This window comes from Citrus sinensis, chromosome 3 (assembly GCF_022201045.2).
Source record: "Citrus sinensis cultivar Valencia sweet orange chromosome 3, DVS_A1.0, whole genome shotgun sequence".
NCBI classification, from domain to species: domain Eukaryota; kingdom Viridiplantae; phylum Streptophyta; class Magnoliopsida; order Sapindales; family Rutaceae; genus Citrus; species Citrus sinensis.
Genome location: NC_068558.1, coordinates 34,172,021 through 34,198,102, shown reverse-complemented (window position 1 = coordinate 34,198,102; position 26,082 = coordinate 34,172,021). Strand labels below are relative to the sequence as shown.

The window sequence follows — 26,082 nt, the reverse complement described above, 5'->3', positions numbered from 1 at the left end:
ACGACACATTCAATGCTTTAGTGCATAAGGAAAAAAAAAAGTAAAACCACTTTCTTTAAATTTTACTTTAAGAAAGATTAACTATTTCCATTAATCACTGCTGTTTAAAACTTCAATCAATCAAATTAAAAAGTTCTCAAGTATCCACTTTTTTCTTCCTACGCTCTTCTTAATTAGTTGTGTTATTCAATTGTTATTGTTTCTTTTTTAAATATAATTGTTCTTTTCTTTTAATTATCTATCATAATTGTTTGCTTGTTTACTCTTATTTCACTGAAAAGAAAATGTCTAAAAGAAAATGTGCACTAAAATATGAAAAAGTTCAAAAAAAAAAAGACAGAGAGAATAATAAAAAGTTAATTCGATCTCAAAAGAAGCTCTTGATAAGTTTGTCAAAAGTAGTAAAAAAGATGAGAATTTGAGTGAAGAATTAGTAATTGACGAGGTTTTTCAAAATTAAAATTGATAAAAATTATTTAAGATTAACTAAATCGCAAGAAAATTAAATGGATTAGCTATATTGCTATTGAGAAAAATATATTACTGAAATTAGAATATAAATTTGATTAATAATTTTGCACTTAAGAAAGCCAGAAAAATTGATTTTAAATAAATAACTTTTTACTTTTTAGTAAAACTAATGAATATGTTTGACTTCAAATTTTATTAAAGACATAATTGAAACAATTCGCCTAAGGCTTCAAAATTAGTTGAGCTGCCTTTGATATTAACAAACCTACTTTTTTTAAATAAAAAAAATTCATCTGCGTAATATATGAATTCATATTCTTTTATGAATTAATGACTCTAATGTGGTCCCAATAACATGATAATTACATTAATTTTTATTATTTTAAATTTGACTCTCACAACCATCAAATAATTCAAAATCTTTAAAGAAAATGCCACATAATGCTAAGTAAGTGAATTAACATTCTCACATGAGAGATCAACTAGAGTCTTATCTAAAATTTTAAATCTAAGTCACTCAGTGGTTAACTAAAACTTTAATTAAGTAAATACTTAAATATAATTTCTTAAATGACATAATTTTGTAGTTTCATTAATATTTTAATCTTAAATCACATAAAACTCAACTTGTTGCTTAGATAAAGCAAAAGCTTAAGTTCTCATTAAATGCAGGGGACCTTGTTTGTTTGATTAATTGGTTGACTATTTATCTAATTTGGATCGTTTGCTTTTTTAAGGCAAAAGTTCCGTGAATTTATTATCTTTCTTTTGATTTAGACTAAAAGCAAATGGATTGTAAAAGAGATTAATTATTTATCATCAACACTGCAATTTAGATATTTGTCAAGTTTGTTACAAAAATCTTCATTTTTTTTTGCTACATAATGTATCCATACAAATACGTATATGTTACTTCAATAGGCAGTTCTAACCAAATTTGATATACCTTTCTTTGGCGTCATAATATTACCAATTCAAATTAATTCTACAGATTTATAATGTGGTAGTAATAAATTAACTTTAAGGTAAATTTTATATTGTCTTATAATATGCTACTATTTATGATCAAGAATTAAGAAATTGTTAAATCTTTTATAGATAGCTAAGTTATGAAAAAAATTTATACATGTAAGGTTTAGATCATACTATATATTTATTTATAAGTATAAAATCTTAATATAAAGTTGAGACAACCTTTCTTAACAGCTTCCATTATAACAAAATACATAGTTCATATTTCATAAAAAATTGTTTAATACGATGAAGATTTTTCATTGAGGATTTAATAATATTTTCATAGATGTTAACACTAAATATTTGATACAACATAGTGTTAGTTTATAATATTATATTTGCTTCAACCTAATATACACCTCTACTGTTTGGTATTCGAAAGAAAATAAGCACTACATTTTGTAAACTATAAGAAAAAGGCATGTTAAAGTAGGGTTAAGTTATGGTGTAACTGTGGTACCATACCACAGCTGCACCTAACCATTGGATTCAACTATAGTACATGTGTGCAGCTGGATCTAATGATTAGGTGAAGTTGTGGTATGGTAACACAGTTGCACCATAGTTTTGTCTGTTAAAGTAACATATAAGTGGGTTTAGCTATGATACAACAGTTGTACCGTACCCTCACTTTTGTTTTTTATGATTTAAATATCATTGAGCACCCTGCACTCCTTTCATTTATAATTTGTTCATAAATCTTAAAAAGACAAAATTACCCTTCTTGACAAAGGTTGAAGAAAACGGATAAAGCGCAAGATTTAGGCATTTTGGGGTCATGAAAAGCCGTGGCAACAATCCCTCTCCTGGCCGTCGTCGACCGTAAAGGAGTCTTGGGTGAGGGATGGAAGCCGATAGAAGACCCCAAGGAGCCGCATATGAGAGAGATCGGGCAGTTTGCGGTGACGAAGTACAACAAATAGTCAAAGTATGAGCTGAGTTTGGGAGCACGGAGTAGGGAGAGACTGAGGTTGTTTCCGACACCAATTACCGACGGATCTTGGTTGTCAAGGACGGAACTTCGACAATTCTTGAGGCTTACATCTCTCCTATGGCTGGGAAATATGTTGACTCTGAAACTTCCCAACAATCTGAGCAGCATGGCATCTTCTCTGGGCAAGTTATGACAGCTGTTAAAGATGCATGTAGACAAGTTGTGCTCAAGAAGAAACCCCGACTTGTTGAAGCCATGTATTTTTGTAAGTTGAACACACCGGTTGATTCTTTGAGTAAAATGTATGGAGTGGTTTCCTGAAGGCGGGCCCGGGTGCTGAAGGAGGGAATGCAGGAAGGTTCTGCACTTTTCACGGTTCATGCTTATTTGCCTGTTTCTGAAAGTTTTGGTTTTGCTGATGAGCTTAGGAAAGAAACTTCTGGTGCTGCAAGTGCTCTTCTTGCCCTTAGCCAGTTTGAAGCTGTCTTTGCGACATTCTTACAGGAGATCCATTTTGTGTAAAATGAATTACAAGGTGTTAAGTTAGAATTGATATAATTATGATAGTTTGGAATGTTTGGTATAAAGAAGTAAAGCCTTTGGAAGTTGTGATGGCTGCACTGGTTTTGTTTTGTACCCAACACGAAGAGAGTATTTTATATGTAAGTTATCAACATCAAGGAGAACAAGCCCCATGTAAGATATCGGTCAAATGTAATCACTTTAAGGAGTTTGTATAAACTAACAATAAACTCTTTTAACTTAAACCATACCATGATGAAATGTCAAGTTTTGAAAGAATATGAATGAAGCCTTTTAAACTCGGAATTTGCTGTGTTGGTGAAACTAGAATCAAAAGAGTCAGAGTCTTGTTCTTATGTTTTATTGGTATTGTTGTATTGTTCATGAACCATTGAGAGAATAAAGGTGATGGGTGATCGGTGAGTCTTTGAGATTTTTTTTTTCTCTTTTTTTTGTGCTATATTTTCTCTTTCTTTTTTAATCGTTACTGACTGATGATGATGGAGATGAAGGTGAGAGGAACAAGCAAAAAATTTTAAAATTTTTATTTTTAATTTATAAATTTAGGGGTATTGTTGTCTTTCCATCGATACTAGTATTGGATGTAAACAAATAAGTATTTTAATATTTATAAAAATAATAAATAAAAAGAGTGTAAGGTGCTAAATAAAATTTTAATAATGTATGTAAATATAAAATGAAGTAAAAGGTGTTCTGTTAAATTTGACGTCAGTTAAATCACAAAAGACAAAAAGTGAGATACTTTATAACTGTTGCAACATAGTTGAACCCCATATAAGTATGTTTAATAAATTGAATTAAGATCATATTCATGCAAGGAAGTTCGCTACCGTATAATTTTTCAAAAGGAATATTCAGTTGAATTCTTTTGATTTTTTTATTTACTATTTATAAATGAAAGATAAAAAAAGAGTTGAATTCAATTTATATTTAGAGATTTTAAATAGTTTTATTTTCTTTTCACTGAGAGAATAGACGGTGTGGTCTGCGCAGAGATAGGGCCCATCTCGTTCGCCCATTTGACGAAAATCTTGTGATTAGAACCGGAGAAGCAATCATGGTCGGACGCGTGGACAATGGATAGGAGTGAAAGAAAATGGGGCGGCTATTAAGCAAGTGTTTGTGGAGGCTTACGAAAACGAAAGGAAAGACTAAAGAAAAGACGGTGTCGTTGTAAAGCGGGGGTGCCTTTTTACATGAAAAAGATGCGATCATCAAGATTAGTGGGCCCACGTGATGTCTCGTCGATGGGTCCATGTTTTTTCTTTTTTTAATAGTAATGACGGAAAAATTGGACAGAACACTCACACAAATAGCATACTGTACGTGTCGGTGCTTGCTTACGAGAGTCAAGAGCAATAACCTAATTACAATTTTTTTATATAAATTTATTTTATACATATTAACATGACATGATTAAATTAATTAGATTAAATATTATTTATCTCACATAATTTATTTTGATTATTTTATATTTTTAACTAACTAATAAATTTATACCACATTAATTTATATAAAAATTTGTAACTATCATAATTGTGACTTGAAAACTAAAATAATTTGCTTTTAATGATAGAAAACTTATAATATCTTTATTATTTTTATTAAAACTACTATTTAAAATTTATGTTTATTATATATTATCAACTTTTATTTTTTTTTTGTTATTGCTCTATTTTTCTTAATAATTGTGATTTAAAGATTACAATACCTTTATACCAAACAAAACTTCATTCACAATTCTTTTGTTAATTCATCAAATATTCAAAAAATTATAGTTATTCATTTTTTTAAAACAAAGAAACAATTAATTTCGTTTCATCCTAATCAGATTAAGCAGATATAAACAAAGAAACAGTTAAGCTTTTTTTTATCGACAAGTCCGTACACAAAGAAAACAATTGTCGATGCATTAAGTATTGATACAAAGTATTTACATGATTTATTTTATTTTTAAATCATAAGCATATTGTGTTGGGTACAGAATCTATGGTCAAGAGTTCATTGGGATCCATGTGAAACTCATGTCGGATAAATCTTGACGATGGATTTAGTGCCTAACAGTCAACATAAGCTCAACCAAACACCGAAACTGGTCCAAATTTTTTATCCAAAATTGTGCAGCCAAAGGAGGATTTAATTCATAATTAAAAAGGATCATTAATTCTATCGGCTTTTGCGGCAAAATTATGGCTGAGGAGATTTTGGAACATATCTCGTGAGGGTTATCTAGCGTCAAGTGTGTCCATGCTCTCAAAAGCTTCACGCTAGAAATGGAACTCTGAAAAGTTGAATGTGTAGCCCTGGTCCAATGGCTCTGTATCAATGATAGTTTTGAAACTGGGGGCATTGAAGCAGTTGGTTTACAGAGGTCATAGAAGCAGATTTTATTTCTTTTTTAGCAAAAACGAAGCTAGTCTTTTGTGGCCATCTGTCAACTAAATTTTCTATTTTGTGTTGAAAGCAGACTAATTAATTATGAAGTACATCCTCCTCTAGTTGCACAATTCTTCTATTAACATTCTTTTGTTCCGAATTAAGGCCTGCATAAGCACGATACGTATAATTAACTTGTGCAACAATGAGAAATGAAGGCAAATATTTGAAACTCGAACAATAATAATGATCAGTCTGGATTCTGGATTCCCATTTAAGTAAGAGAAGGCAACCTTCGTGATTGATACTAACTTCCTCTGAACATCGAACAATGGATCGGGTGGAAGCCGAGGATCCAACATTTCATCAAGGGGCATTGGAAGATGAAGCTGAAACTGTGGAAAGAACATCTGATCTCTGGATGCCTTCCCTTGATCACTTCCAATACTAACACTCCAAAACTGTACACGTCGTATTTTTCTGGGATCTTGATTGTGTAAGCAAGATCTGCAAGGTCAAGGACAAATAAAAAGAGAAAGAAAAATGTTTGCTAAAAAAGAAAATGTTTCCTCAAAATGGCACCAAACGAATATTATAAGGCATCGGCAACGCCTTTTTTCCCACTCATTCTGACTCCAGCCCGCTTAACTCTTATGTGGCTGCATTGTTGCTCAAGATTATGGCCAAGCTACCCCTTTCAAGAAATTCATAAACTAAAATTGAATGTCAGGTCATGTTTTACAATACTCTGATGTCGTATCTCTGTCAAGCCCTCAATCTCGTTCAAGGATTCTTTAATTTTGATCAGCCATCCACATTGATCAAATATAGGACATCAACTAACTTTGACATAACAAAATTAAACATCCTGAAAAAAAGATTAACTTGGTAGAGGTCGGTATAAGAATCAAGTGTAAATTAAATCATTCAACCAAATTCACAATCAAACTTTAACCGTCAAAGTTGTTATCACAACATTGGAGATTCTACAAAGTATAAGCCATTGAGCATTCAAGACAATTGGTGAGAGCTATAAGTCCTTCAAATCGTTTACTCAAAGCTAAGACAAATCATTCCCAAAAAAAAAAAAAATACTAATTATTATTGGTTTATTTGATTTTCGGTTAAATCACAAGGATACAATTAATACAGTGGTACACACTTTCAAGTTTACATTTGAGGGGTTCATACATGTCGCGAGAAATTATTATTTTTAATTATTACAAACTGTCTTACTAAATCTTGGTCTTCATTGTACCGACTCCACATGTCCTCAAATATGCTCACCGCTGCCCCATACGTTCTTTTAACTAAACCTCTAAGGAATGAGCGAACTTTATTTTATTTATAAATGAAAGAGTACACCATATACCAAGTATATATGCATGACGAAATAACCAACGCCTCCTGATTCTTGAAAACTAGATCAAACAAACTAGAGTACATGAAAAAAGAAAACCAAGCAAATTAGAAGTGTACTTAGAAAATTACACTACTACAAAAATGAACATAGATGACGTTTAAATTAATCTTATGATGACGAAGTAAAATTAGTCATCTTTGCAACAGTCATCTAAAACGAGGTACAAAAGATGACGCGTAAAGAGAGTCATCTAATAAGTATCATAGATGACTCATTTCTCAAAAAGCAGTCGTCTAATGTTGTTCTAATTTTCGGCAGCATGGTGTTTAATATGCACATAGGTAACTTACTTTTCAAAAAATCAGTCATCTATAATAATAACGGTTATGCACATAGGTGACTTTCTTTTCAAAAAATCAGTCATCTATTATTATTATTATTATTATTATTATTATTATTATTATTATTATTATTATTATTATTATTATTATTATCATTATCATCATCATCATCATCATCATCATCATCATCATCATTATTATTATTATTATTGCGATAATTTTTTTTGAAAAGCTGCAACATAAAAATAAATATTCAAGCAATTGCAATAGTCGTATATAAATTTGGTACATGACAAACAATACCAAAAATATTCTTTATGTTTACAATTTCCAAATGAAAGTAACTAGATATCCATAACTCTTTTTTCTTAAAATAGAACCGTATTACATTCTTCACAAGAACAACAAAATGCAGGGGCTCCAGTTGGCTACTCCAATAATCATGCTACTCCAATAATCATGCCAAACCCAAAGGGAGTTGGAGAGTGAAACCTTTAGATGAACCTTCCTTAATTACAAAATGAAAATAATTGAAATAATTTTATAAACTTTTTAATATCTTATTCGAAACAAAGATAATAACAAAGATGCAGATAAAAATAATAATCCTATTCATTTACTAACCTCACAAAGTCATTGTGCTACAAAATTTAGCGAAAAATGTTCTGCCATATGTACTCTGCCCACTCCACTCTTACTTTATCAATATCTTTTTGGGTGAAACTATCTCGTCCAACAAACTATATATCATGCACAAAATCGTCAACATTAATACATGCATCAACCTTATGAAATCTATAAATTTTAAAAGGATAAGGAGATAACTACCAAGTTTTTTATTGAATCAGCCTGGTTTTCAATGATTTCCTTCATAAATCTCATGACATAATATCCACATTCAGTATTTGTAGTTTGTTGAGGACACTACACATAAATTTTGAACTAATTAATGTCATTTACATATGTAAATAAATTTAAATTGAACATACATATGTACAATTTCATATACCTTAACCCTTTTCCAAACAAAGGATTTTCGATTCGCATTTCCCATTTTTGCTACAAAAATCTTGAAAGCACTTAAGATACATAATTAAATACACATTTAGTCAAGCATGTTTTAATAAATGCATTATAATTGACAACAAAATGACAATAACTTACAGTGATACAAAGTTCTTCAAATCAGGGCGAGGTTCATGACCGAGTGAATCAAAAAAATATACTATAAATTTGTGCGGATCCACAACAATCAACATCCAATGTTTGCTATATATAATGATAAATATCAGCCTTGCATATTTTTGAAAAGAAAAAGAGAATAAACTCCAAATGCTATATACAATTAATAAAATAACAAACCTGGTATTGTAAGGAAACATCAGAAGCTGTTGTGGATCAAGTATTTCCATTCTTGATACCATTGCACGAGCTCTAGTCTCATCATTATTTCCGGTTTCATCACAAAAGATTGAAGGATTACCAAATTTGTAAATATGTTCCTGGGGACGATCCTTCAAGACTTCGTAAAGATGCCTACAAAAAACAAGTAATAATTACTTCACTGCATAAATAAAAATTATAACTAATTATTTTGCCAAGAAAATAAGTAATTTAATTAAATTACTTCATGTAACAAATTATTGTTGCGACCCCAATCTTTTCCATGCTACAGAATTGTACAATGTCATCAACTAATAAATATAATTCAGCTTGTTCATTGTTGAAGATCCCTGGATAAATTTCAATAAATAATGCTTTAGTCAACACTCGGCGAGCGTACTTGCAAAGAGCATCTATTCTTGCTGGCACTTTGTATTCCTGCATATTCTCAATAGATTTATTTATGTAACTACAAATATGTATGAGATATCTACAAGAGAAAACAAAAATTAATTAACCAAAACACAAAAAAGAATAAGACATTATAGGCGTCAATGATATGCTCAGTTAAATGCTAAATTTATACATGAGTGCAACATATAATGACAGAATACTTGGACCCCATGTGATTTTTTAAATCTTTCAACACAATTTTTCAAAGGGTTAGTGTTCACTGTTCATCAAGCAAGAATATAATTTCGGATATGATTTGGGGTGTTTTTGACTTTGTGATGACCACATATTAAATGGAAAATGATATTTGAATAGTGGCAAGACAAAAACAATAACTACTGCGGCAAGAACATTACTATCATTTTTGTACAATACACATATTGCTATCTTCGAAACTTTACTTAGCTACAAGAGTTATATTTGATTGCAGTTTGTAAAATTTTCTAGACAGCTGCAGGATAAATTATGTGTATCAAACAAATAAACAACACTCTCCAGAATTAAAAAAATTATTATTATTAATTTAAGACATATCAAAAGCAAACAATTAATTATAGATATATACCTCAAAATCATTCAAGATGACAAATTGCTTAGGCCAAGCAACATGGGATCCAATGGCATGGCTAACAATAACTAACTCATCCCTGACAAGCCTTGGTAAAAAGGTATCCCCTTTAATTGCTATATCAACAGCCACACGAACATCCGTGACTGCCAATGGTACTCCATGCACAGTAGAATTAGGATCATTGTTTTCTAACATTGTACCTTTGGCTACAATATTGTTTATGCTGCCCACTGCTAACATACATGATTTGCCCTGCATCATCTATGAGTAAAGTATTAATCATAGCATTATAAGTGATTAAAATTTAAACTTTGAGATTTGGAATTAAAAAAAAAAAGAACTGCACTTATTTTTTATGTATACTTGTTTCTTCTTGAAGCACTCATTTTGCATATGTACTTGTTTTTTCTTGGAGCACTTTTTCTTCATTCTTGGTTCTTCGGAGCAGCTGCCTTTTTCTGAGGGAACTTTTGGTGACTGGATCGGTAGGACTCCATTCTTTCGGAATTCTTCAAAAAAATGCATCATTTGTTCTTGTACAATCTTCCCCACATTTTGCTCTAACAGAAATTTTTCTTGTGAAATTTTCTCATAATTTTCCTCTAGTTGAGTTATACGCTCTTGTAACTCATTGTTGGATGAGAAGCTTCATTTTTTCCTTCCAAAGTATGAAGAAGGTGTGGCAAAACGTCCTCCAGTTCTTACTCGACCTAAACTTTCAGGGGTTCCTAAAGCTATTGTTAGAACATCATTCCTACCACCAGTAGCTATAACCCCTTCCTCACTTTTCTTTGTTATCTCATCCTACATTTGAATAATAACAAGAAATCAGCAACTTTTTAGTTCATATGTTAAATTATTCAAAATCATATATTTATAAAACTTACTATTTCATCAGCCTTTTCTCTAACGACCTCGCTCGTGTATCTACCTTTCTTATTTTTACGTGCTGCTTTCCATAAGGTAGAGCGACTAATTTCTTCATTGTTTCCAGCAGCTTGTTGCTATATATAAATTTAAATGAATTAAAGTGATACATAACTTTCTTAATTCAGGTGATAGACTGAAAAGGAAAGTTATACATACATATAAATGTTTGTGTACATACCAATTCCTCCTTTAATCCCACATAGCCTTTCCTTGAAAGGCAATGATTGTATATATTTTTTGCCCTTCTTTCTCTATATTTTTGGCTGATTTCCTGCATTCAATAATCAAGGTAAATACGCAAACAATGAAAAACATACATTTAATTCAAAAAGTTTGTCAATACCTCAAATGCACTAGAAGTTCGATAACGTACGAAAACTTCCCAATCTTCTTGCTCGATAAAATCATACATTTTAGGCGGGCATTTCAGTGCCTCTGGCTTATCTTTATATCTCTTGATATATTTAGTGGTGAGTCTATTCTTGAAGGTTCTCCATTTATTCGCAGCTGAAGATAAGAATTTGCCTTGAAGCTCATCATCCACCTCAAAAGAGAACTGCAATATGCATAGCATGTTTAAAAAAAATTCACAAATTAAATAAATGAGTATTAGTTCAGGAAAAGGGCTGTAAACACATACTTTTATGCATTCCCATATCTTTTCTTTGGTCTCTGATGGCACTTTGCTCCAATCTTCATAAGAAATTCGAACCATGGTGCGTGCTAAGACACCCAAAAAGCTAAACAATCGTGTTGCTACCTTGCCATGTGGTTGTCCTCTTTTGTTATACTCAACTATAAGCTTTTGTCCATTGTTTCTATTTCTGACCAGCTGAGGTAAATTCGTTCGACCTCTACTTTTTCTTTTTTTGACAATTGAACTCATTTCTGTAGCAATGTTTTATAAACCTGCTGCAAAATAACTAAAGAAAAAAATTGATGAGAATTTAATAGAAGAATAATAGGTCACATAAGCTAAATAAATGATATACATTAAAATAATAATTCAGTACATCATGTAACGCCACAAATTCCCATACATATTAAATTATGGAAATTGGGCTTTCATTGAGAATTATGGGTGGCCTATAACCCTTATTTAGAAAGGGGTACTTATTAAATAGAGGTTATTTATGAGATCATTTTGGAAAAGGGCTATTTTTCCTTATTGAATAGGGTTTCTTAAGATCCCCTATAAATACATACTTTTCCCCTTCCATAACCCTAAGTTCACAACGTTTATTCTTCTTCTCTGCTGCTCTTTACGCTCTTACCCAAATCTTAGGATTCAAACCTTTGTTTAGGAGAGAATCAAAGCGACGGGTAAGTTGTTCTCTATGTTCTCAACAGATTTCTAATCACTCTATCTAACTAGGGTTTATATTGGCACGATTCTAATGGTTGTAGATCATGATGCATGGTTTAGAATATATTTAGACTTTGCTTAGGGTTTTGATTTAGTATGAGTTTAGTTAATCAATCCTTGACGTATTAAGCACAGGATAATTCTGGACAGCATGAGGATCTCGAATTTTAAAACTATATTTTCTGAACGAATTTTCTTATAAAATTTATATTTCTGGAAACTAGACATGTAGGGCTTCTTGATTAAATTTTATTTCATTAAATTCAACTTCGTTTTCAATTTTATACGTATTTTGGAAATAGAAACCACTGCACTGGAAAACTGCGATTCCAGTATTGTGATCAGATTCACAAGACTATTTGTACCACCAAATGAACTCGGAAAATTCTGAACGTTTATATGTATGTTAATATATGTGTCTAGGATTTCCAGTTTTAATTTCATAATTTTCTGATTAGTATTTTATTTTATAAAAATCACGGAACCCGTTCTGTTTGGTTTAGATTATGTGAAAACAGTTTCGAATTTGCTGAGAAGTAAATAGTTTTTAAAATGTTTTTGATATCGGATTCTCTTGTAAATTTTACATGGGGTACTCATGGATGTCCAGAATGGTTGCATAGGATTTTATATCATTCTGAGTCTTTGATTAAGAGTTAAAATTCCGAGAATCAGACCTGTACGGGTATGAATTAGAAAATCAAATTCTTAGAATAAGTTATTGATTGTCATATCTTGTATTTGTTTAAGGTTTTGAAGGTGTTTGAGGCTCTTAGAAGCTTAGAGGTGTGTTAATCCAAGTTCATTTGTCGAGGTAAGTAACTTCATTCCTAATGTACTGGATATGTAGAAGTATTTTGATATTATTATTATAAGTATAAATGTTTTGATACTACTTAAAGGATTACTAATTTTGATAACAAAATTAGCTTTATGTAAATGTTTTCAAACCATTCTTTTTAACAAAGTATTTTATAAATGCTTTTTAATATGTAAATGATTTTATGACATGACAACCTTTTATGATGTTATCTTTAAAATGTTATGCAAGCCTATATTATTGATATGAACTTTTATGAAACTGATACGAATGTTTTGTACCCATATATGATTTCAATTACTGATAATTGTATGAGATTCCTAATGTTTTGGCTCATTGTCCATAGTTATTCTGATTCTGATTCTGATCGTAATATACGATATATCTGTCTGGACCAGTACTGGGTTTCTGTTCTGAATGTGCACACGATATTCTGATTATGTTTCTGGCCGGGTCACCGGGACTATAGGTGACACTATGTGACATGAGCTAACCTGTTTGTTTTCTGTATACGTATTACATGATTTGCTTCGTAAGTAAATATGCTTTTGAATATTCTGAATTATTAAGAATTTATCTTATGTTATTGTGATATATCGTTTTATGAAAATTATGGATTATGATATATGCTTTAAACAAAAGAAGGCTTGCAATATTTTTGGTATCGATAGGCCTAGTGTGTTAGGAATGGTTTTACTTACCGAGTTGACGGCTCACCCCTCGTCATTACTTTTTTTGCAGATTAAGTTTCTTTTGAGAGGTGCACTTAGCTTTGGAGTTAGTGATTTCCAGTTTCCGTTTGCTATTGAATAAGAGGAGGAATAAACTTGTGTTTCTATTTAGTTACTTTTATTATGAACGTGTAATTTGGAGTTTGAGACTTTTGTTATTATTTTTATATATCCTCGAGAGAGATTATTTAGTATTTGACGTTTGGATTTATGGATTTATTTGAATAAGAATTTGAGGAATTTCAGTTTGAAACTTATGAGTAAAGATTATGATTTGTGAGTAACCTCCTTCTTCACGTGCTCCGCACGTGTTAGATTTGGGGTGTTACAATTGTGGTATCAGAGCGGCTTCGCGTGTCCTCTTGAGCGATGGTGGGGCAAACCTCAGCGAGGACGCTGAGTCCCCAAGGGGGGGGTGTATGTAACACCCTAGGCGAATCCCACATCGGCAAAGCACGGGAGAGATGCTGGGTTTATAAGGGGTGATCCATACCTTAATTGGCAAGACGCGTTTTGGGGTGTATGGGCGCCCCAAGAACAAATCTGTGCGGGCCTTGTTAAGGCCCAAAGCGGACAATATCTTGCCAGGTCTGGGTTGGGTCATGACATTATGGTATCAGAGCAACTAGGTTAGGATTCTGTAGACTTTCTTTTACGGTTTAATTAGATTGTCTAATTAAATCGATTACATTTGTTTTGTAGACATGAAGAAGGACAATATGGGTATGAAAAGTGTCAAGAATAAGGGATGGACAGAAATTGACAGGACTGAACAATTTATCTTAAGAGGAGTTCTTGTCAAAGATCTTAGTTATACTACTTATTGCTCTTGTTTACAATAGCAAATTTTTCTTAGTTATACTACTTATTCAGTACTCTGAGCGCTTGCACGACCTTTAGCTATGAATTATTTACCCTTTTTAATTATTTATTTATTCTCCGTGTTATAGTCAAGAGATGTCACGTAGGGGAGGTGCTAGGCATGCCTCTAGCTCGAGAGATGTTTTAGGTATCGCTGACGACGCTGACCCAACCTTGCACGAGATGGCTAACGAAGGAAATCCTATGATGCGCGCAATGTTTAGATTGATGGAACAACAAAGTAAGTTAATTCAAGATATGGCTAGAGGCAGAGTTGGGGCACAAGAGAATGTGCCAGTTGAAAGGCAAGGTGGCGCAAGAGATCATGGGGCTATGGTGAACTTAGAACGATTTAAGAAATTGGGACCACCTACCTTTCAGGGGACTGCCGATCCCATGGTTGCAGAGGCATGGCTAAAACAGATAGAGAAGATATTTGTGGCTATGGGTTGTAATGATGATCAAAGGGTAATATTAGCCTCATTTGTCCTTCAGGGTGAGGCAGACCACTGGTGGGATGCCAAATCTCGTCTCATAAGGGCTGGCTTGCAAGATGCACCCATTACTTGGGAGTTATTTTTGGAGGCTTTTCATGAAAAGTATTTTCCTGAATGAGTTCGACATCAGATGGAGGCTGATTTCTTGAGGTTGACTCAAGGAACAAAGTCTGTTGCGGAGTATGAGGAACAATTTACTGCCCTCTCTCGTTTTGCTCATACCTTGGTTGCTAATGAAGGTAGTAAGTGTAGGAAGTTCCTGGAAGGGTTACGTCCTAACATTAAAGGGCGATTGACCATCCTTAAGATTAACAATTATGCCGATTTGGTGGACCGAGCAATTCTTGCGGAGAAGGATATTCTTAAAGCCCAAGTTACAAGGGATCAGAGAAATAAGAAGAATCAACAAGGTGGACCGCGAAATGGAAGTTCCTTTAGGCAGGGCACTCACTCCCAGAAGTATAATGGTGGAGGTAACAAATGGGATAACAAGGGTGTTACTGGTGACACCGCTCGGAGGAACTACCCCATTTGTCGACATTGTGAAAGGAGGCACCCTGGTGAATGCCATTGGAAAACTGGAGCTTGTTTTGCTTGTGGAGAATCTGGGCATAGGATTATGGATTGCCCAAAGAGACGTAGCGAGACTACAAATACTCCGACTAACGAAGGGCAGAGGAAGAAACCGAGGGTGCAAGGGCGTGTTTTTGCACTAACAGAAAAAGATGCTGAGGTGTCCAATGATGTAGTATCAGGTACATTGTCCTTATTCTCTAGAGAAGCCAAAGTTCTTTTTGATCCTGGTGCTACACATTCATTTGTATCTTGTGTGTTTGCTCGTTATGCTAATGTGCCTATCACACCACTGGATGTTCACGTGACAATTAGTACCCCTATGGGGGATTGCCAGTTTATAGATCATGTCTATAAGTCATGTGTGATCAGATTGTGTGATAAAGAATTCCTTGTGGATCTCCTACCTTTAGAGATGCACGATTTTGATTTGATTTTGGGGATGGATTGGTTAGGACCTTACCATGTTTCAATAGATTGTTTTGCTAAGGAAATTATTTTTCGCCTACCTGGTGAGGAAGAATTTCATTTTCAAGGGAATCATAAGAGTCATAAAGCTTTGATTTCTATGGTTAAGGCAATGAAAATGCTAAAGAAGGGGTGTGAAGGATTTTTAGCGTATATAGTTGCTGACCATCCCGATGGGGCGTGCCTTGAAGACATACCTATTGTAAGGGAGTTTATTGATGTATTTCCTGAAGATCTTCCGGGACTACCCCCAGATCGAGAGGTTGAGTTTACTATAGAATTAGTTCCTGGTACTACACCTATATCCAAGGCACCATATCGGATGGCACCCATTGAATTAAAAGAACTAAAGGTCCAGCTACAAGAATTACTAGATAAGGGTTTCATTCGTCCTAGTGTGTCACCTTGGGGTGCTCCCGTTTTGTTCGTAAAGAAGAAAGATGGTTCAATGAGGTTGTGTATAGACTACCGGCAGTTGAATATGGTTACCGTCAAGAATAAATACCCTCTTCCCCGAATTGATGACCTCTTTGATCAATTACGAGGTGCAGCGGTATTCTCTAAAATTGATTTACGATCTGGCTACCATCAATTGAAAATAAGAAGTGAGGATGTATCGAAGACAGCTTTTCGAACTCGTTATGGACACTATGAGTTCTTAGTTATGCCTTTTGGATTAACTAATGCTCCTGCAGCGTTCATGGATTTGATGAATAGGATCTTCCAACCTTATCTTGACCAGTTTGTCATCGTCTTTATTGATGACATATTAATTTACTTTAAGAGTAAGAAGGAGCATGAGACGCACCTGAGGATTGTATTAGAAACATTGCGGGAGAAGAAGTTGTATGGAAAATTTAAGAAATGTGAGTTTTGGCTTGATCGTGTGATGTTTTTGGGACATATAGTGACGAAGGATGGTATTTCAGCAGATCCAGCCAAAGTGGAGGTAATTGTGAATTGGGAAAGGCCTGCTAGTGTGACTGAAGTAAGGAGTTTCTTAGGATTGGCAGGTTATTATAGGCGCTTTGTCAAAGGATTTTCTAGCATAGCAGCACCATTGACTAATTTGACTAAGAAGAATGTGAAGTTCAATTGGGATGAGGCATGTGAAAAGAGCTTTCAAGAGCTCAAGAGTCATTTGGTGACTGCCCCTGTTTTAACTCTCCCTTCTGAAGATGGAGGTTTTGTGATTTACAGTGATGCTTCCAGAAAAGGTTTGGGTTGCGTTTTAATGCAACATGGTAAGGTTATAGCATATGCTTCTAGGCAGCTAAAGAATCATGAACAAAACTACCCAACACACGATTTGGAATTGGCTGCTATAGTGTTTGCTCTAAAAATCTGGAGACACTATTTGTATGGGGAGACTTGTGAGATCTTCACCGATCATAAGAGTTTGAAGTACTTGTTTAGTCAAAAGGAATTGAATTTGAGGCAAAGAAGATGGTTGGAGTTGGTAAAGGATTTTGATTGTTCTATTAATTACCATCCAGGTAAGGCAAACGTGGTAGCGGATGCCTTGAGTAGGAAATCATCTGGGTGCATGGCTCATCTTATCACCATGCAATCTCATTTGGTAAAAGACTTGAGGAGATGTGGGATTAAGGTAGTTACTCATGAGCAAGCAGACGTGTTAGCACATTTGACAGTCCAACCCACTTTAATTGATAGAGTTAAGGTAGCTCAGAAGAACGACATAGAACTCAATAAAATCCGTGAAGATGTGAGCAAAGGACATAAGCCCGGATTTAGACTTGATAATGGGGATGGATTATGGTTGGGACAAAGGTTATGCGTGCCAGCAGACGAAGAGTTGAAGGCGGAGATCTTAAGAGAAGCTCATGAATCATCTTACAGTATGCATCCTGGTAGTACTAAGATGTATCGTGATCTAAAGCAAAGTTTTTGGTGGAGGAATATGAAGAGAGATATTGCTGCTTTTGTGTCTCGGTGTTTAGTCTGCCAACAAGTAAAGATTGAGCATCAAAGACCAGCAGGAACTTTACAAACGCTTCCTATTCCTCAGTGGAAATGGGAACACATAACAATGGATTTCGTTTCTGGATTACCTCGTTCTAGGAGGGGATGTGATTGCATTTGGGTAATTGTTGATCGATTGACGAAATCAGCTCATTTCTTGGCAAGGAAGAGTACAGACAATGTAGGGCAACTAGCTAAGTTGTTCATTAAGGAGATAGTGAGGCTTCATGGGGTTCCAGTGTCAATAGTGTCTGATAGAGATCCACTGTTCACTTCAAGATTTTGGGCTAGCTTACATAAAGAGTTGGGGACGAAATTGAGATTTAGCACTGCTTTTCATCCACAGACAGATGGGCAATCCGAAAGGACTATTCAAACCCTTGAGGATATGCTTCGAGCTTGCGTCCTAGACTTGAGTGGTGGTTGGGAAGAGCACCTAATGTTGATCGAATTTGCTTATAACAATAGCTTCCATTCGAGTATTGGCATGGCACCATTTGAGGCATTATATGGAAAAAAGTGTAGGTCCCCAATCTGCTGGGATGAAGCTGGTGAAAGAAAACTTTTGGGTCCAGAATTAATACAGATTACTGTTGATAAAATCAAGTTGATTAGAGGACGTCTTCAAACAGCTCAGAGCAGACAGAAGAGTTATGCAGATCGTCGTAGACATGAGTTGGAATTCGAAAAAGGAGATTTTGTTTTCTTGAAAGTATCGCCATGGAAAGGGGTGTTTCGGTTCGGGAAGACAGGAAAGCTTAGCCCTAGATTTATTGGACCATTTGAGATTTTAGAGAGAATTGGTCCGGTGGCCTATCGCATAGCTTTACCACCAAGTCTGTCTAGGCTTCACAATGTATTTCATGTGTCTGTGTTAAGAAAGTACATTGCAGACCCTTTACATGTGCTAGACTATCAACCGATTCAGATAAATGAAGACATGTCGTATGAGGAACAACCTATTGAGATTGTCGATCGAGACGAACAAGTATTAAGGAATATAGTTATTCCCCTAGTGAAGGTACGATGGATGAATCATTCTATTGAGGAAGCCACTTGGGAGAGAGAAGCAGAAATGTTGGAGAAGTATCCTCAACTCTTCCATGCATAAGGTAACCTTTTAATTTCGAGGACGAAATTTTTGTTAGGAGGGGAGAAATTGTAACGCCACAAATTCCCATACATATTAAATTATGGAAATTGGGCTTTCATTGAGAATTATGGGTGGCCTATAACCCTTATTTAGAAAGGGGTACTTATTAAATAGAGGTTATTTATGAGATCATTTTGGAAAAGGGCTATTTTTCCTTATTGAATAGGGTTTCTTAAGATCCCCTATAAATACATACTTTTCCCCTTCCATAACCCTAAGTTCACAACGTTTATTCTTCTTCTCTGCTGCTCTTTACGCTCTTACCCAAATCTTAGGATTCAAACCTTTGTTTAGGAGAGAATCAAAGCGATGGGTAAGTTGTTCTCTATGTTCTCAACAGATTTCTAATCACTCTATCTAACTAGGGTTTATATTGGCACGATTCTAATGGTTGTAGATCATGATGCATGGTTTAGAATATATTTAGACTTTGCTTAGGGTTTTGATTTAGTATGAGTTTAGTTAATCAATCCTTGACGTATTAAGCACAGGATAATTCTGGACAGCATGAGGATCTCGAATTTTAAAACTATATTTTCTGAACGAATTTTCTTATAAAATTTATATTTCTGGAAACTAGACATGTAGGGCTTCTTGATTAAATTTTATTTCATTAAATTCAACTTCGTTTTCAATTTTATACGTATTTTGGAAATAGAAACCACTGCACTGGAAAACTGCGATTCCAGTATTGTGATCAGATTCACAAGACTATTTGTACCACCAAATGAACTCGGAAAATTCTGAAAGTTTATATGTATGTTAATATATGTGTCTAGGATTTCCAGTTTTAATTTCATAATTTTCTGATTAGTATTTTATTTTATAAAAATCACGGAACCCGTTCTGTTTGGTTTAGATTATGTGAAAACAGTTTCGAATTTGCTGAGAAGTAAATAGTTTTTAAAATGTTTTTGATATCTGATTCTCTTGTAAATTTTACATGGGGTACTCATGTATGTCCAGAATGGTTCCATAGGATTTTATATCATTCTGAGTCTTTGATTAAGAGTTAAAATTCCGAGAATCAGACCTGTACGGGTATGAATTAGAAAATCAAATTCTTAGAATAAGTTATTGATTGTCATATCTTGTATTTGTTTAAGGTTTTGAAGGTGTTTGAGGCTCTTAGAAGCTTAGAGGTGTGTTAATCCAAGTTCATTTGTCGAGGTAAGTAACTTCATTCCTAATGTACTGGATATGTAGAAGTATTTTGATATTATTATTATAAGTATAAATGTTTTGATACTACTTAAAGGATTACTAATTTTGATAACAAAATTAGCTTTATGTAAATGTTTTCAAACCATTCTTTTTAACAAAGTATTTTATAAATGCTTTTTAATATGTAAATGATTTTATGACATGACAACCTTTTATGATGTTATCTTTAAAATGTTATGCAAGCCTATATTATTGATATGAACTTTTATGAAACTGATACGAATGTTTTGTACCCATATATGATTTCAATTACTGATAATTGTATGAGATTCCTAATGTTTTGGCTCATTGTCCATAGTTATTCTGATTCTGATTCTGATCGTAATATACGATATATCTGTCTGGACCAGTACTGGGTTTCTGTTCTGAATGTGCACACGATATTCTGATTATGTTTGTGGCCGGGTCACCGGGACTATAGGTGACACTATGTGACATGAGCTAACCTGTTTGTTTTCTGTATACGTATTACATGATTTGCTTCGTAAGTAAATATGCTTTTGAATATTCTGAATTATTAAGAATTTATCTTATGTTATTGTGATATATCGTTTTATGAAAATTATGGATTATGATATATGCTTTAAACAAAAGAAGGCTTGTAATATTTTTGGTATCGATAGGCCTAGTGTGTTAGGAATGGTTTTACTTACCGAGTTGACGGCTCACCCCTCGTCATTACTTTTTTTGCAGATTAAGTTTCTTTTGAGAGGTGCACTTAGCTTTGGAGTTAGTGATTTCCAGTTTCCGTTTGCTATTGAATAAGAGGAGGAATAAACTTGTGTTTCTATTTAGTTACTTTTATTATGAACGTGTAATTTGGAGTTTGAGACTTTTGTTATTATTTTTATATGTCCTCGAGAGAGATTATTTAGTATTTGACGTTTGGATTTATGGATTTATTTGAATAAGAATTTGAGGAATTTCAGTTTGAAACTTATGAGTAAAGATTATGATTTGTGAGTAACCTCCTTCTTCACGTGCTCCGCACGTGTTAGATTTGGGGTGTTACACATCAAATATGTTGAAAAAAAAAACTTACATTTTTTTTTTCTAATCAACGTTTTCAACCAATGTTTCCTCATTGATATCAGTTCGGATGTAAGCTAAATCGTCATCACTCATTTTATCAAATGACTCAACAGATGGCATCAAATTGCTAGAATTTTGATGTTCTAACATGATGTTACCTAGATCTTCTCTTGAATCATCTATATATTCCCTACGTGGATTCACTATCACAATAGACCACCTTGGATCGAGTTGATCTTCAGCATAAAATACTTGTATCGGTTGAGAAGCCAAAATAAAACAATCATCTTTATGGCCTATCCTATTAAGGTTTACCAACGTAGCTCCTAGCTCATCGTTTTTTATCCCATGATTGTTTTCAACCCAATCACACTTAAATACAGGAATCTTGAACTTGTTGTAATCAAGCTCCCATATCTCTTGTATAACTCCATAAAATGACATATTTGCCACCACAGGATTCTTATCTTTAGCACTTGAAATCTGAAATGTGTTTGCCTCTAAATAGACTCCACTGTTCTGTACAACTCGTAAGTCATCACGTTCTTTGGTATGAAAACGATAACCATTAATTTCATAGCCTTGGTACTTTATCACTTCAGGGCGAGGTCCATGTGCAATCCACCTTAAGGCTTCCGAGATATTGTTCCTTGATTCGTTAAGTTGAATTTCAACCTATATGATAGTAATAAAAAAATGTATATAAATAATATACAAATATCTTAGAATAACAAAAAAACTGTTTATGGATGAACTATATAGTTAATTACTTTTTGACGCAACCAATATATGAAAGTCCTATTATGTTCATCCTGTAAGATATCAAAGATGAAATAAGAATGATTATAACTATTACAGAAAATATAACTAATATATATAAGATAAAGGAAATAGTTACTAACATGATATACGGCTGAACTTCATTTGTATTTTCCAGTACATATCTATGTGCCTGCACCCATAATTTACGATTTATTCTAACAACACATCCTCCTGGTAAAGGTAATCCAACATCAGATCTGTATTTTTTCGGTGGAATGCCAATTGCATCAACTTCAGATAAGTATTCTATGCAGAACTCAATAGCCTCTTCAGCTATATATGATTCAGCAATGCAACCCTCTGGTTTATCTCGATTTCGTACATAATCCTTCAATATTTTCATTTGCCTCTCAAATGGATACATCCATCGGAGGTAAATAGGTCCACAAAGTTTGACTTCTCTAACAAGGTGCACTGGTAAGTGAATCATAATATCAAAGAAAGCTGGCAAGAAATATTTTTCTAACAAGCATATAGTATTCACCAAATCTGCTTGCATTTGATCCAATTTTGACACATCCACTACTTTACTACACAGGTTGCTAAAAAAAGCACAAAATCTTATTATTACATATCTAACATGTTTTGGTAACAAGGATCGTATTGCTAAAGGAAGCAATTGTTGCATCAAAGCATGACAATCATGAGATTTCAAGCCATAGAGTTTCAAATCTTGCAATGAGATTAGATTTCTAAAATTTGAACAATAGCCATCAGGAACCTTAAGTTCAAACAATGTCTTACAAAATTTTTTCTTTTCTTCCCTTGACAAAGTATAACACGCAGGAGGTAATTTTGTTCCATTTTGGCCAACTCTTGGCAGTAATTGTTTCCTTACACCCATTTCATGTAGATCCATACGAGCTGCAAAACCATCTTTTGATTTCCCTGGAATGTCAAGTAAAGTCCCCACAAGACTTTCACACACATTCTTTTCAATATGCATAACATCAAGAGTGTGTCTAACATATAAAGACTTCCAATAATCAAGCTAAAAAAAAATAGATTTTTTCTTCCAGCAAACTCTTTCATTGATATCAGTTGCACGACTATTTGCTTTTTTTTTCCCTAACGAGAAATTTAATCTTTGAACTCGTGCCAAGATTTCCTCCCCTTTCAGCGGTTCTGGAGCAATTTCAATTTCCTCTTCATTATTAAATGCCTTCTTCTGAAACCGATATGGATGATATCGTGGTAAAAATCTTCTATGACCGATATAAGACATTTTTTTACTATGGCCGAGCCGAACTGCACATGTTTTTTCACTACAAATTGGACATGCTTTATATCCTTTTACAGTGCAACCAGCCAAGTTTCCATAAGCAGGAAAATCATTTATCGTCCACATTAAAATAGCTTTCAATGTGAAAGACTCTTGACGATAAGCATCATAAGCTTCAATGCCTACCTCCCACAATATTTTAAGATCATCAATCAATGGAGCTAAGTAGACATCAATATCATTACCAGGCTGTTTGGGACCTGAAATTAATAATGTCAACATCATAAATTTCCTCTTCATACAAAGCCATGGAGGAAGATTATATGTCACTACTATGACGGGCCAACAACTATACCTACTACTAAGAGAATTATATGGATTAATCCCGTCTGCAGATAATGCAAGTCGCAAGTTCCTTGGTTCAACTCCAAAATCAGGCCATAAGTGATCTATTAGTTTCCATGCCGGGGTATCTGCAGGATGACGTAATAGTCCATCAGTTTCCCTTTGAGTGGCATGCCATGTTAGATTTTTTGAAGTTTCAACACTTCGAAACATTCTTTTAAACCTTGGGATTGGTGGGAAATACCATAAAACCTTTGCTGGAACACCAATCTTCATCTCAGTTGAATTTTTTTTCAACTTCCACCTTGCTGCACCACAATTAGGACATATAACAGCATCTTTATAGTCCTTTCTATAAAGTATACAGTCATTTGGACATGCATGTATCTTCTCATACTCCATCCCTAATGCATTTAAGGTTTTTTTTGCCTCGTACATTGAACAAGGCATTTCATTATTGTCAGGCAACATTTCTCTTAACAATTTCAACAAATTTGAAAAGCCTCGGTCTGACCACCCATTTCTTGCTTTTAGGCTGTACAATTTTACCAATGCAGATAATTTTGTAAACTTACTACAACCTGGGTATAACCTTTTCTCAGCATCAGCCAATAAATTCTCAAATTGTTTAGGGTTGTTTTCAAAATGATCATAAGCTCCTTGAATCATCTCTACAGTGCTGGCCACAGATTCGATTTCAAAGGCTCTTGTTTCAAATTCTCTTGTAGATTGAGTGTTGCTAGTAGTTGATAGCTTCTTAACAACCTTTTCTCCATGCAAAATCCAATTATTGTAACTTTGGTCTATACCATTCAAATACAAATGGTCTCTAATCTCATCAACAATCTGATGTTTCACATTTCCACATTTCATACATGGACATAGTATGTGATTAGAATTTGTTGCATGAACCATTGCAAAATCTATAAATCTTTCAACACCAATCTCATAATCTTTTGATCTTCGATCCATAGACATCCAAGATTTGTCCATTCTGAATGTAAAATATAAATATATCATTCTAAAACATTTTCCATAATTTCCTTCTAAGTATCTATGTCCTAATTTGAGAAAAAGTAAAACATAGGACCTTAATATTATTATTCTATCAAAATAATATCAATAAAAACATTAATTTACTAAAGCACATAACATAATAAATTGACCAAAGCTTAATGGACATGAAGTGTCAGGGACTAAACACAAAAGCACAACAAAATGGATTGCTACGGTGGAGAGCATTTGTATTAAGTGCGAAGCATATATATGATGACAAGTATAAACATCTGAATTTTTTAAAAATATGTATCAGTTTCTGAAACTAACATTATTTCTCTTATTAATATTTGTTCATATATTAGATTCAAGATGTTTTATTAATTAATTATTAAATTGTATACTTTATGTCTTTATTTCTATATTACTTGTATTAAAAATAAATAAGTTAAAATAATAATTTTTATAATTATATACTCTATTAAATTATAATCTCTTTATAGTAATAAAATTATTTTGATTCTAATAATATGATTATAATTATAGGTAGATTTTACAATATTCTATATGATACTAAAGGAAAGAGGATGAAATGATTAATTAATATTGTAATATCACATAATATTATATAAATGCTTATTCTATTAATTCTCCGTTAGTTTTTATTTTTTTAATAAGAAAGTATGTGTGTATATAAATTAATTTTAAGTTATTTGAAGAATTTGAAATATTTATAATTTTGCAACAAATCCCACATGGCGCTTGTCGTTCTTGGTTTCCCAATTTCGTAAAAGATAAGATGAAAGAAAAGAGAAGGGGAAAAGAAAAGAAAGATAATCCAATTAAAAGAAAGAGGAGAGGTCAAGTTGACAATTACGAAGGAAAAGAATAGAAGTCGTGAGGTTCTGAGATTGATAACTGATTAAATTTCAAAGGAGCATGACATGATTCGACCAAATTTGTTACTTCCCTAAAATATTAATCCCCAGAAAAATTTTTACTGTTCATCCATATTTTCAACATTTGCTATTCAAATAGAGTAAATTAGACAAAGAAAAGAAAAGAAAAAACAGCACATGTAGGCCACCCACAATCAAACAATCTATCATTTTTTTTCTCAAACATGATTAAACAAAAGGAAAGAAAGTACCTTTATGTGGGGACCGAAACTTTTAAAATCCAATATACAAGGTAGCCGAATGCTTCAACAATTTCCTTGATAGTGATGTGGTCCCAAGCTTTACAATCTTCTTGCCAACATGTGTGGTCCAGAGCTTCCAGATTTCTTCCCAATTTGTCTTCACTTCCACTATGTGTGAACAGTTAGGGTTTACGATTTTGGGTCTATATAAATAATGGGTGAAATTAAGAGTTTGGAACTTGGAAATAGAAGATAGGAAGATGTTTTGTATGGGCAAAGGGGAATTTTACAGAGAAAGAAAGTCACAGAAGAATGGAGGCTGAAACAAAGAGACAATGATATTTCGCGGTAGACAAAGAAAATAAAGAGGGAAAGTGGCTTTTTATACTACAAACTAAATGACACATTTTATAAAGAAGAGTCACCTTTTAATTAACTAAAGATGACTTCTTATTTAGTGGTGAGTCAT

General features: G+C 33.5%; 3 protein-coding genes across 6 annotated transcripts; all 3 read right to left on the bottom strand.

Moving 5' to 3' along the window:
• Positions 1-7,282: 7,282 nt before the first annotated feature.
• Positions 7,283-10,093, bottom strand: LOC127901143 (uncharacterized). The gene is made up of 9 exons (XM_052437597.1): positions 9,813-10,093; positions 9,444-9,701; positions 8,670-8,863; positions 8,405-8,578; positions 8,207-8,311; positions 8,052-8,121; positions 7,871-7,966; positions 7,667-7,782; positions 7,283-7,550 (listed from the first exon to the last, which is right to left on the bottom strand). The coding sequence occupies exons 1-8, from the start codon at positions 9,975-9,977 to the stop codon at positions 7,693-7,695; spliced, it is 1,152 nt and encodes a 383-aa protein (XP_052293557.1). The 5' UTR covers positions 9,978-10,093; the 3' UTR covers positions 7,283-7,550; positions 7,667-7,692.
• A 78-nt stretch (positions 10,094-10,171) lies between these two features.
• On the bottom strand, positions 10,172-25,982 carry LOC127901142 (uncharacterized). 4 transcript variants are annotated; one of them, XM_052437590.1, is made up of 6 exons: positions 25,623-25,978; positions 11,020-11,302; positions 10,723-10,935; positions 10,558-10,650; positions 10,381-10,453; positions 10,172-10,253 (listed from the first exon to the last, which is right to left on the bottom strand). In XM_052437590.1, the coding sequence occupies exons 2-6, from the start codon at positions 11,263-11,265 to the stop codon at positions 10,249-10,251; spliced, it is 630 nt and encodes a 209-aa protein (XP_052293550.1). In that variant the 5' UTR covers positions 11,266-11,302; positions 25,623-25,978; the 3' UTR covers positions 10,172-10,248. The 4 variants fall into 4 exon arrangements, 3 of the variants coding, with proteins under 3 accessions (XP_052293550.1, XP_052293551.1, XP_052293549.1); XR_008053249.1 differs by having other exon boundaries at positions 10,177-10,253; positions 10,536-10,650; positions 25,623-25,979; XM_052437591.1 differs by lacking the exon at positions 10,172-10,253 and having other exon boundaries at positions 10,337-10,453; positions 10,536-10,650.
• On the bottom strand, positions 21,109-22,855 carry LOC127900771 (uncharacterized). The gene is made up of 3 exons (XM_052435994.1): positions 22,028-22,855; positions 21,858-21,899; positions 21,109-21,762 (listed from the first exon to the last, which is right to left on the bottom strand). The coding sequence occupies exons 1-3, from the start codon at positions 22,853-22,855 to the stop codon at positions 21,109-21,111; spliced, it is 1,524 nt and encodes a 507-aa protein (XP_052291954.1).
• Positions 25,983-26,082: the final 100 nt, after the last annotated feature.

What these genes read in the sequence shown, in the direction of transcription:
- LOC127900771 (XM_052435994.1), bottom strand. Translation starts at nt 22,855, where the DNA reads ATGCATATTGAAAAGAATGTGTGTGAAAGTCTTGTGGGGACTTTACTT. An exon ending in GGGTGCAGGCACATAGATAT is followed by an intron (nt 21,900 to 22,027) that starts GTACTGGAAAAT and finishes GATATCTTACAG; the next exon opens with GATGAACATAATAGGACTTT. An exon ending in TATATTGGTTGCGTCAAAAA is followed by an intron (nt 21,763 to 21,857) that starts GTAATTAACTAT and finishes ACTATCATATAG; the next exon opens with GTTGAAATTCAACTTAACGA.
- LOC127901142 (XM_052437589.1), bottom strand. Translation starts at nt 24,469, where the DNA reads ATGGACAAATCTTGGATGTCTATGGATCGAAGATCAAAAGATTATGAG.
- LOC127901143 (XM_052437597.1), bottom strand. Translation starts at nt 9,977, where the DNA reads ATGATGCATTTTTTTGAAGAATTCCGAAAGAATGGAGTCCTACCGATC. An exon ending in TTGTTTGGAAAAGGGTTAAG is followed by an intron (nt 7,967 to 8,051) that starts GTATATGAAATT and finishes ATTTATGTGTAG; the next exon opens with TGTCCTCAACAAACTACAAA. An exon ending in CTGATTCAATAAAAAACTTG is followed by an intron (nt 7,783 to 7,870) that starts GTAGTTATCTCC and finishes CATGATATATAG; the next exon opens with TTTGTTGGACGAGATAGTTT.